The 12027-nt window shown below is 46.5% G+C and overlaps 1 protein-coding gene across 4 annotated transcripts in view; it reads left to right on the top strand.

Annotated features, from left to right (window-relative positions):
* Positions 1 to 12027, top strand: part of LSP1 (lymphocyte specific protein 1) — a 94345-nt gene that overhangs the window by 70357 nt on the left and 11961 nt on the right. For 3 of the 4 annotated variants that reach the window (XM_083722341.1, XM_083722342.1, XM_083722343.1), the window contains 7 exons: positions 2813 to 3134; positions 3797 to 3910; positions 4426 to 4469; positions 8977 to 9058; positions 10159 to 10296; positions 11032 to 11112; positions 11706 to 11829. In XM_083722341.1, the coding sequence (XP_083578467.1) occupies positions 2813 to 3134; positions 3797 to 3910; positions 4426 to 4469; positions 8977 to 9058; positions 10159 to 10296; positions 11032 to 11112; positions 11706 to 11804 (880 nt within the window). In that variant the 3' untranslated portion in view covers positions 11805 to 11829. Of the gene's footprint in view, positions 1 to 2812; positions 3135 to 3796; positions 3911 to 4425; positions 4470 to 8976; positions 9059 to 10158; positions 10720 to 10995; positions 11113 to 11705; positions 11830 to 12027 lie in introns of all 4 variants that reach the window. The other variant, XR_014560174.1, reaches the window with a different exon arrangement.

Below are 12027 nucleotides of genomic sequence, written 5' to 3'. Positions count from 1 at the left end.
CTTCCTGTTTTCCTGGAGGTTGAGGGAGAGCCACAGCTCCAGTGTAAGTAGACTCTTGATAGTGGGCCTTTTACCAGACTCTGGGTGGAATTTAGAGTGAAATCTTTCTTTTGTGTCCTTTAAAAGAGTTACTCCAGACTCTGAAGTGCATTGTGAGGTTTCATTATATCTGTTGTAGGCCATATGTATTCTGAGATGCTATTACTGCCTTAACATGGGAAGACTATAAATTCTTTATAAATTTCCTGGGAATTTGTTCTTTCCAACTGTTAGTTAGCTTTCCCCAGTGGATTTTAGGATTGTTAAGATTATTGGGCCTTGGGGGAGTCCACAGAAGGATATACATAGAGATGTCCTACTTGCGAGTTGAGAGTAGGCTTCATATCACAGGGAGCTTCCCAAGAGGAGAATGTCTAATGGACTTGAGTGCTATTGGTCACAAATATGAGGCTGCTAACTCTGTAACTGACTTTTGGCATGTGCCTCTTAACACCAGCTTAATGTGCTGTCCTTAAGCTGGTCACCTGAACTCAAAAAGGATATTGTGGAGCTCGAAAAGTCCATCAATGGCTACCAGCCACAGTGACTGTTTTGCCTCCACACGCAGAGGCAGTAATACTTCTGAATGCCAGCTGCTGAAAACAAAAGGAGGGGTGAGTGCTGTTTTGCTCAGATCCTGGTTGCAGGATCTCATAGGCATCTGGATGCCTTCTGTGAGAATAGGATGCTGGACTAGATGGGTCATTGGCCTGATCCAGCAGCCTGCTATTATGTTCTTATGATGAGGCTTTTTCTGTCCTTTCCAAAGCTTCACCTGATCCTTGTGTGTGAAGCTGCTGCCAGCTCTCATCTTACTTTGTTGGCAACCCTATACAAACACAATGTTGTTGGTTCTTCGTTGGTTTGGGGTGGTGTTTAGGAGCATGGCCCCACATTTTAACTGAATTATAAACCAGTGTGCACATTTTTATTTTCACTGCTTTGGGGGTACCTTATAAGTAATGAATGCAATGCTCATCTTTATACAGCATTCGTTGTCGTCCCCCATCCTGCGTTGAGATTCCCGGTACATCACAGATGCACCTGGGGCCTTCTAAATGCAAAGCAGGTGCTCTCTCTGCCACAGAGCTGTGGTCTCCCCACCCCTCAGTTAATTGAAGTAGTGACTTTGGAATTAAAGTTATCATGACTAGTGAGGAAAAGCATGGAGCAGAATGGATGCTGCCTATACGACTACTGTGTATACGAAACATAGGGAGAAGTGCATGCCAAGAAAAGTGTGGAAATTCAGTTGCAATTTTCTTAGCAATTTTGCATAGCAGAAAAGCAATGAGTAGTATGCTGAGAGGCACCTGGGGTGAGCACCGCTTTATAATTGATTATTCATAAGCATAGGGCCTATAGGTAAGCCTTGGGTACTTTTTACTGCCAACAGGACTCTTTGCCTAAGGAAGAAACAATGTTTTAATGGTTTACATTTCTAGCATTTGGTTTGTGGTTAACACCTGGTTCCAAATTCACATAAATGAAGATATGGATTTACCTTGTGTTCCATGTGAAATACAGGAAGGGGTTGCCAGAGCTACAACCAGCATTTATTGGGTTAATTTGGAATGCCTGTCCACCTTCCATGCTCATATTTTGCACTGCTTTAGTAGGAACATCTGCTCTGCCTCAGAGCCCAGCAATGGAACTGTGTAAACACAACTTCTCGTGGTGCCTACACACATTCCCATATGTTTTTGGTATGGACATTGTGGGTCAGTGGAAGGTTAAATCAACTTCAGCTTGGCATTTACATCCAGGAGAGTCATAATATAGACAAGCGCCACCATGCAATAGTGCTTCGGTTTAGGAGATGAAGAGGAAAGAGGATTGAAGGGAAAAGATACATGATGCTGAGGTTCTGTGGGGGTTTTCCTTGAGGGATTTTGAGTGCAACTGTGACCCAGAGGTCAAGCATCCTCTCTCCCAGTACTGCTGCTGCCATCAAACTTGCAGCCTGACATTTCTCCCCTGCCACCACAGCAAAAGGTAGGATATGGATAGCAAAGCGTCACATGTCATTTCCCCCTTGTTTTTCATTGAAGGACCACAAAGCAGGGGGTATCTTTGCTCTGAGATGTATTGCACAAGTATCCTACCAGTAACTGAATAACTTCTGCTTCACCAGATTCTGGTTATTCTGAATGCCCTCATCTATTTTGTCCTGGGTTTTTCAGATATAGTAGTTCCTTGTTTTGAACAATATATCAGGAGCACCACTGGACTCGCTATTTTTACTTTTGATACAGGGCAGTTTAGAACCTGGTAGAGTTAGCCTATTCAGTCTAACCATTAGGCAGAGGGTGACAATTGCACCAGGCAGCAATTTTTGGAGACACTCAGTGACATTGTGTTTCACTTGCATTTGGGTGTCAAGGTGGCTTGGCTAAATCTGGAATGTAGACTTCATTAACAGAATACAAGGCTCCCATATATGTGTTGTGCTGGATGCTTCACAAAGCCTTTCCCCTATATATACTCTCCCATTCTGGCCTCTGCTTCTGGGGAGTACTAAGGAAATGCAAACAAGTGTCTCACCATATTAATGGTTATGTGGCAGCTCATTGGCACAATGTTGTATTTTGTTTTTCACATAGAAGTCAAATTGGTGGCGTCATTTGAACTAGTAACTTCCTTTCCTGTGCATATTGTAGCTCTGCTCATCTTAAAGATATTAAAAGCTGGTGCTTTGCTTTTAAAAGAAAAGGAAGTTAACTGATACCTTTGTCCTTTTCTCTTATCCTTTCCTCCCATTGCCAATTTTCAGTCCTAGGTCACCAAGGCGTTCCTATGAGGAAGAAGAAGGCAATCTGATGGAAGCAGAAGCCAAGCTAGGGCAGATTCACCTGGATCAGGAGTCTCCCATCTTCATCCGGTTTGCACCTGGGCCTTCAAACTTCCTCAAGTTTTCCTCTGGTTCCATCTCACAAGATCAGCTTGAAGAAGAAGCAGAGCTGGATCAGCAGCAAAAGCTTACTGAAGATGTGGGTATAAGAGAAGAAAATCAGGATGTCAGAGAGGATGTCGAAGAGGAACCACAGCATGTTGCAGAAGAGAATCAGCATGAAGAAGAGAGAAAAATGCAAGAGGTCAGATGTGTTCTGTCATCATATGCCTACAGTAGGCTAAAATCAAAATGGAGGCAACAGGGACCACAAGGGAAATGGGCAAAATAAGGACATAAAGAAAGACAAAAATCTGCTTGGAAACTTTTGTTGGCCCTCAGTGTCTTGTAGCTGTACACACTACTGCTGTTGTCACTGCAAGCCATGGGGATGGGATGATGTCAAATATGAAGTTCAAAATTACCTTGAGAGAATGGGAAACTCATCTGAATCTGGCAAAAATAATTTCAACAGACACAAATGCAAAGTTACGCAGTGAGGCAAACAATAAAATAAAAATGAAATTCACAGATATAGGATGGGGGAATATCTGGTTAGGTAGCAGGCCATATGAAAAGGGTCTGAGTAACTCAGTTGACTACAACTGTTGTTGAATCAGCCTGCAAAAAAGGGGGGGCTAATGTAATTTTAGGCTGCAATAATAGAACTGTAATATTGATATCCTGGGAAATTCTTCAGTAGTTAGAGGTCATCTGTCTGGACCACTGTGTCCAGTTCTGCACTTGGAGAAGGGAGTAGGGCAACTGGAAGAGCAGAGAAGATAGTCAGAGGTGTAGAAAACAACTCCTAGAGGAAATGTTGCACAAGCTCTCTTTGCTGAATTGCCACCAATTCTTTCTCTTCAGGAGAAGAAAAGGAGAAGGAATGAGGAGGAAGAGGCACCAGAAAAACGGCAAAGAACTCCAAGCACTTCCAGCCAAGAGGAAGAGTCTCAGCCTCCTTCAAGCCCTACGGTAAAGGTATGCATCATAATCCTTAGGTAGGAGGACACTGGAAATCCCAGTAAACAAAGGTTGGGTCTCTCCCCCCCCAGCTCCCCCCCCCCATTTGGAGGACTATACAGTGGTACCTCGGGTTACATATGCTTCAGGTTACATACGCTTCAGGTTACAGACTCCGCTAACCCAGAAATAGTACCTCGGGTTAAGAACTTTGCTTCAGGATGAGAACAGAAATTGTGCTCCGCTGGCGCAGTGGTAGCGGGAGGCCCCATTAGCTAAAGTGGTGCTTCAGGTTAAGAACAGTTTGAGGTTAAGAACGGACCTCCGGAACGAATTAAGTACGTAACCAGAGGTACCACCTAGAAGAGCAGAAGGGTACAGAACTGTGCAAATCAGGTGGGAGAAAGGCAGTCGTTACACTTTTTTTCTTCTCTTTTCCCAGCCTTAGCTTGGCATTTTGGGGTGGAAGCAGGAAGGTTGTATCTATCTTCTAGACCACTGACTAAGCTGATGTGTTGTCGTTTTTTATTTAGATCGTTGAAAGAACTGAATCCCTGAACCGCTCCATACAGAAAAGGTAACTTCCATCCGAGGACTGAATATTCTTAAGTTATGCAATGTTGATGCTGTGCTTCACTGGGTTAAAGGCAACTATGCTGAAAGTAATAATAATAGTAATTTATTATTTATACCCCACGCATCTGGCTGGGTTTCCCCAGCCACTCTGGGCGGCTCCCAACAGAATATTAAAAACACAATGAAACATCAAACATTAAATACTTCCCCAAACAGGGTTGCCTGTTTTACTTACTTCCCATGTTACATGCTGCCTTTAAGAGCCAAGTCATCCCCACGTAGCTTCTATAAATAGTAAAATAAAAATACAAAAACAGCCTAATTATATTTGCAAAATTAAACAGCAGTTTAAAATGATATAAAACCCAAGTCATTAAAAGTAGATTGAAATAAGTACAACAAATTGAGGTCCCTTTAAAAGCTAATAAATAGGGGGGGGGCAATAGTCTATATTATTAATATCTGTAGATCAAACTTCCCAGGCATATTGGGCCACCACTGAAAAAGACTCATCAGAAGTGCCCACAAATCTAATTAATCTAATTAATCTTGGCCTGCATGCAGGATCTCTTAGGGTGATCTTAAGGCCTAGGCAGGTTCAAGTGGGTGCTGTGGGGTCCTTCACAACACCTGGCCCCAAACCATCTATTCTTCTTGATACTGAGGGCAAATAATTGGGCTGTGTATCTCTTTCTTGGGCATAACACTTAAAACTTGCTCAGACTTGTGCTTCTTTATTCAGACATGTCATTACAGAGGAGGCAGGTTTAGTCGTTGTCTGAGGACTATCCCTGCCTCCGGGTCTGGTCCTGACCGGATGAATACTAGAATCAGCAAGGGATACCCACATGACCTGAAAGTGTTGCTGTGCAATGCCAGGTCAATGATTCATAAGACCACTGCCATCGATGACTTGATCATGGATGGAGGACTTGACCTGGCATGTGTAACAGAGACTTGGTTGGATGAAGCAGATAGGCCTGTCCTTGCCGCTGCTTGTCCACCAGGTTTCTCTTACGCACAGCAACCCAGGTCATGTGGGCGGGGAGGGGGGGTTGCAGTGATTTTTAGGAAGTCATTAGTTTGCACCAGGCGTCCTATTGGGAAGACCCAGTTTTCTGAGTGCATGTTCTGGAAGTTGGGCAATAGGGGCAGTACAGGATTCCTTTTGGTGTACCGACCTCCCCGCTGCACCAAGGATTCCCTGCCCGAGCTGCTTCAGGTCGTGGCGGATGTTCTCCTGGAGACACCTAGCTTGGTTGTCCTAGGGGATTTTAACATCCATGCCGACACGACCTTACAAGGGGCCGCTCGGGACTTCGTGGAAAGCATGGCCTCCATGGGGCTGTCCCTGAATAAGTCTGGCCCAACCCATAGCCGCGGACATGCCTTGGACCTGGTGTTTACCTCTACGGATGTTGGTGATCTGATACTAAGTAAAAGTGAAACGAAAGAAGTGCCATGGTCAGACCACTTCCTGGTGCAACTGGACTTCTCTGTGACCCATCCCCTCTGCAGGGAGGTGGGACCGATTCGGATGGTCCGCCCCCGCCACTTAATGGATCCAAATGGTTTCCAGAGAGTGGTAGGGGATGCTTTATCCCATGTTGATGGCCTTTCAGCTGATTCCCTGGTGGCCCGCTGGAATGTGGAGTTAACCAGGGCTATTGACTGTTTGGCTCCGAAGCGCCCTCTCCGATTGCATGGAGCCCGGAGAGCCCCGTGGTTTTCCACGGATCTGAGGGCAATGAAACAATCGTTGAGACGGCTAGAGCGCCGGTGGCGGATAACTCATTCTGAATCTGACCGGACACAGGTTAGAGCTCAACGTCGAGCCTACCAAGTGGCGATAGCGACGGCGAAGAAGACTTTCTTCACCGCCTCTATTGCATCTGCAGAAAACAGCAGCAGGAGACTCTTTCAGGTGGTTCACAATTTAGCGGAACCACCTGTAACATCGGGGCCCAGTACGGGCCACATGTTCTCCTGCAATGATTTTGCAAAGTTTTTTGCAGATAAAATCGCTCAGATTCGGGAAGAAGTAGACTCCACCGTGGGAGCAGGGCCGGGGCGGGAGAGTGCTAGAGTCCTGTCTGGTCAAGTTGTGTGGGATCAATTCCAATCTGTTACCTCCGAGGATGTGGACAGGCTGCTTGGACGAGTGAAGCTAACCACCTGTCTCCTGGATCCTTGCCCATCCTGGCTTATAAAAGCTAGCCGGGAAGGACTGGGCGATGGGCTTCGTGGGGTGGTGAATGCTTCCCTCCGTGAGGGAGCCTTCCCAGACCCGCTGAAAGAGGCGGTTATTAAACCGCTTCTTAAAAAACCATCTTTAGATGCGGCCACGATGGCCAATTATCGCCCAGTCTCAAACCTTCCATTCTTGGGCAAGGTGATTGAGCGAGTGGTTGCTGAACAACTCCAGGCACGCCTGGAAGAAGCGGACCATTTGGATCCCTTCCAGTCGGGATTCAGGCCTCATCATGGGACTGAAACTGCCTTGGTCGCACTGGTTGATGATCTCCGGCGGGCTAGGGACAAAGGTGAGAGCTGTTTCCTAGTTCTGCTGGATCTCTCAGCGGCGTTTGATACCATCGACCATGACATCCTTCTGGACCGTCTTGAGGGGCTGGGAGCTGGGGGCACTGTCATACAGTGGTTCCGCTCCTTCCTCCTGGGCCGTGTTCAGAAAGTGGGGGGGGGGATGAGTGTTCAGACCCCTGGGCTCTCACTTGTGGGGTGCCTCAGGGTTCTGTCCTCTCCCCCATGCTTTTCAACATCTACATGCAGCCGCTGGGAGGGATCATCAGGAGGTTTGGGCTGGGTGTTCATCAGTATGCAGATGATACCCAGCTCTACCTCTTTTAAATCAGAACCAGTGAAGGCGGTGAAGGTCCTGTGTGAGTGTCTGGAAGCGGTTGGAGGATGGATGGCGGCTAACAGATTGAGGTTGAATCCTGACAAGACAGAAGTACTGTTTTGGGGGGACAGGAGGCGGGCAGGTGTGGAGGATTCCCTGGTCCTGAATGGGGTAACTGTGCCCCTGAAGGACCAGGTGCGCAGCCTGGGAGTCATTTTGGACTCACAGCTGTCCATGGAGGCACAGGTCAAATCTGTATCCAGGGCAGCTGTTTACCAGCTCCATCTGGTACGTAGGCTGAGACCCTATCTGCCTGCAGACTGTCTCGCCAGAGTGGTACATGCTCTGGTTATCTCCCGCTTGGACTACTGCAATGCGCTCTACGTGGGGCTACCTTTGAAGGTGACCCGGAAACTACAACTAATCCAGAATGCGGCAGCTAGACTGGTGACTGGGAGCGGCCGCCGAGACCATATAACACCATTCTTGAAAGACCTACATTGGCTCCCAGTACGTTTCCGAGCACAATTCAAAGTGTTGGTGCTGACCTTTAAAGCCCTAAATGGCCTCGGTCCAGTATATCTGAAGGAGCGTCTCCTCCCCCATCGTTCTGCCCGGACACTGAGGTCCAGCTCCGAGGGCCTTCTGGCGGTTCCCTCACTGCGAGAGGCCAAGTTACAGGGAACCAGGCAGAGGGCCTTCTCGGTAGTGGCGCCCGCCCTGTGGAATGCCCTCCCATCAGATGTCAAAGCGATAAACAACTACCTGACATTCAGAAGACATCTGAAGGCAGCCCTGTTCAGGGAAGTTTTTAATATGTGACATTTTAGTGTATTTTTCATCTCTGTTGGAAGCCGCCCAGAGTGGCTGGGGAAACCCAGCCAGATGGGCGGGGTACAAATAATAAATTATTATTATTATTATTATTGGTTAGATATTTAGCCAAAAACACTGGCCACAAACCAGGGTGTGCAACTAAAGTTTGTGCTCGACAAGGTTAAATACTGGGATAGTTCACATATCACATTAAGCTAAATCATGTGCAGGTTCCTAGGGCAGAGATTGTGGCCACTTTGCTCTTGCCTGGTAGTTCTGCTCCTGTACTGAGCAGGTTAGTCTGGGTCATTCTGACCCAGAATAACCACAGGCTGTAACCAAGATTTGTCCTATTGCTTATGGCTTGTCTGTGAGATCTATACTACAAGGAGAATCAAAACCATTCAGGAGGAGCAGAACAGCCTTGATCTCCTCTCTAGGAACCCACACATTCTTACTAAAGCAGAGTTTGGCTTGGTATGACGTGTGAGCCAGGCCACTATTTACCATGAACAAACCATGGTTAAACCTTGGTTCAGGCTTGCACAATGACAAGCAGGTATTGCTGGTGTCTCCTTTATACAAGTCCTCTGCAGGGGCAGAACTTATTAAGCAAGCTAAACCATGGTTTCCTTGAATTCTCAGGATCTTAACCCAGGGTTACTGCAACAAATCATGGTTAAGTATTTTCTTCAATTAGTTCTTATTGTATTCCAAAAATCACTGGCAAGTAGGAAGATGGTGCTATGAACATGTTGGGCTGGATTAGCTTTGAAATGCCCAGGTTTGTGAGAAATCCTCTTTCCATTGGTCTTTTTTGTTCTCCTTCCAGTAACAGTGTGAAGAAGACACAGCCACCTCTTCCAGTTTCAAAGATTGATGACAAACTTGAGCAGTACACTCATGCCATTGAGGTAAGGTGAAACTCCTTGACTCTGTGAATGAAGTTGTCCAAAACTTTGCTGAGGGTACAGGCTGGTTTCCTTCCACTCCTGATTTAGGGAATGTGTTAATTGCTTTGAAGAACCTGCCTTGATTGGCTCTAAATGGATGGCAAGCTGGTTAGGTACTTCTGCTGTTGCACATAATAGGATTCAGATTCTGGCATGTCTCTGCAGATGTCATGTTTTCTGTGGCAAGCAAAGTCCTATGTGTGATGCTGTGCATGTGCTACCAGCTTGGTGTAGGTTAGGAATCAGCATGTGAAGGTGCCTCCTCTGACCTCCTATCCAGTTATCACATGTGTGGGTTGTGGCTGACTTCTGTTGGGCCTAATGTGATGCTTTCTTGTTACAATGTTCTGTTGCACCTCTACTGTAGGATGGGAAACCTGTAGTGCATGAGATGGTGTATAATTACATCAACCCTCCTGCAGCCAAGCTGGTGCCAGATGTATTGCTCTGCTTTCCAATGGACCCCAAAGTCTGAGCAGCCCAGGACCTCCATACATACTGCTCAGCCTTGCACCCTGGGGAGGTTAATTTGGCACTACTAATGTAGCAGTTTGACTTCACCCCTGGTGGTGCACTCCAATGTCCTTTGAGACAGACATCATCAACCCCTAACCATTGGCTGTGGAGAGTGAGTCTGCCTATTCCTGTCCTGTTGGCTACAGATTTTCCACCCTTGTCTTACCAGCTATGGTATAGTTTGGCTGGCTTGTTTGGGTGTATGTTTTCATTATGGGAGTCTCTGAAATGAAGGCAGTGTCTGCACTAGAGGTGTTTAGGAGCTGCCCTGCACCCTGCCTGCCTGCCTGTCCTACCATCAGCAGGAGCACTGTTGGCACAAAGTGGTTGTGCATTGCAATTCCTGTCTTTGAGAGGAACACATCCACCTTCTATTAGAGCTTACTTAAGCAGGAGCATCACTGTGATGCAGATTCTGCCTCATGTAGGTACTTGGAGATGAGAGTCAATTGGATATGTTTAGAAAGAGCCTGATACACGATTGTAAAAGAGGTGAATTGGTTCAGAGTAAGAAGCTCTTTCAAATTTACGTATGTCCCTTCCAGACGTCCATCAAGTCTCCGAAGCCAGTGCGTCAGCTTTCCATTGACCTGCCTTCCACTAGTGCTGCAGTGGCCAGCACGAAAAGCCTCTGGGAGACAGGGGAAGTGGCTCAAACCTCTGTGAAGACAACCCCCTGTAAGGTAGGGCTTCCGTTGTGCTTTGTGTTTAAAGAGCCTACTGTTGGAAAAGGTTGATGCTGTTATAGAAAAAATGAAAATGCACTTTATTGCAGGAAGCATTTACATGGACATGATTTAATGTGCAAAGATGCACTCAATCAAATGGGGTCAGAATACAGGGCTCCCATACTGATACATTGCATAAAAGTTCTGTCGTTCTAGTAAAGCATTTTGCATGGAGGTGCCTGTGGTAAATGTTGACACCTAGGTTGTTATACAGGCTCCCAGTATGCTTCTGAGCACAATTCAAAGTGCTGGTGCTGACCTTCAAAGCCCTAAATGGCTTAGGCCCAGTGTACCTGAAGAAGCGTCTCTACCCCCATTGTTCAGCATGGACAGAAGTCCAGCTCTGAGGGCCTTCTAGCAGTTCCCTCACTGCAAGAAGTGAATTTATGGGGAACCAGGCAGAGGTCCTTCTCGGTAGTGGTGCCCGCCCTGTGGAATGCCCTCCTGTCAGATGTGAAACCAGTAAGCAACTACAGAACTTTAAGAAGACATCTGAAGGCATCCCTGTATCAGGAAATGTTTAATGTTTGACATTTGCTGTGTTTTTATTATGCTGGAAGCTGCCCAGAGTGTCTGGGGCAACCCAGTTAGATGGGTGGGGTATAAATAAAAGCACCACCACCACCATCATCAAATGAGCTGGAAGAAAAGCAGCTCAAAATCCTACCGCTGTGTCCATGCTTTTTCTAGGACATTGTGGCTGGAGACATTGTGAATAAGAGAAGCCTGTGGGAGCAGAAAGAGAGCCCAAGGACAGATGAAAATGTCAAGGTGAGAGATCCACTTGTTTTTGGAGATGCTCAGAGTTTAAACTGGTGAAGAGAATCTTGGGGGCAACCTGGAGCCTGTGTGGCTGCTCCTTTGGAAAGGAATTGCTTATTCATATGGTGCTATACTAACTGTTGTGTGGAATTTGCTTCTAATATTGCTTCTTGCAAATTGTGGGAAAGCAGTGCCTCAGCAGCATGAAAGGGCTCTAGTGGGGAAGCATTCTGGAATAATCACCTATAAATGGAAACGTGTATGGCGTCTGTAACGCCTTTGGGTCGCTAACAGTTCAAGTGCTCTTTCAGGGCTCTTACTTAACACTCCTCTTTGACATGAGCTCATCTGTGGCAGGATGATCATCTGTGTACAGTTTCACTTCTCCTATACCTTGCTTTGTTACAATAAAAATCCCCATACTCCCTCCTCGGGTGTAAAAGGAGAAGTGCAATAACTGGATCAAAGTCAGACCACTTTGAAAATACTGAAAGTTGGATAAGCACGCAAAACACTTGGAAAGCGGGGAAGCAGGTGGTGTGGGAAGAGGAGTAAGTACTTTAGCCTCTGAAGCTTCTTCCGTTTCCTCCCCTCACGTTTAGCTTCCTCAGAAGCTTCCTGGCAAGAAGTACAAGTACGTGGCAACAGGGCACGGCCAATACAAAAAGGTCTTGATAGAAGATGGGGCAACCGAAAAATAGCCTGCTTTGGCACCAAAACACGCAGGTAGGTACAATGGACCACGCAACAGATTAACTACTAGTGATTTTTTCCTCAGTGCTCGAAAGACCACCTTGCATGCAATACTTTAGTAATCTTCACATAATTTACCGTTGCCATATTACAGGTGGCAAGTGAAGCAGAGCAATATGGGGGGGGGGTGATGTAAGTGACCCCTTTGTACTTCAAACTCACTTGCTTTAC

This window comes from Podarcis gaigeae (genome assembly GCF_964106915.1).
Source record: "Podarcis gaigeae genome assembly, chromosome: 1".
Lineage (NCBI taxonomy): Eukaryota > Metazoa > Chordata > Lepidosauria > Squamata > Lacertidae > Podarcis > Podarcis gaigeae.
This window is presented reverse-complemented; position numbering and strand designations above follow the sequence as displayed.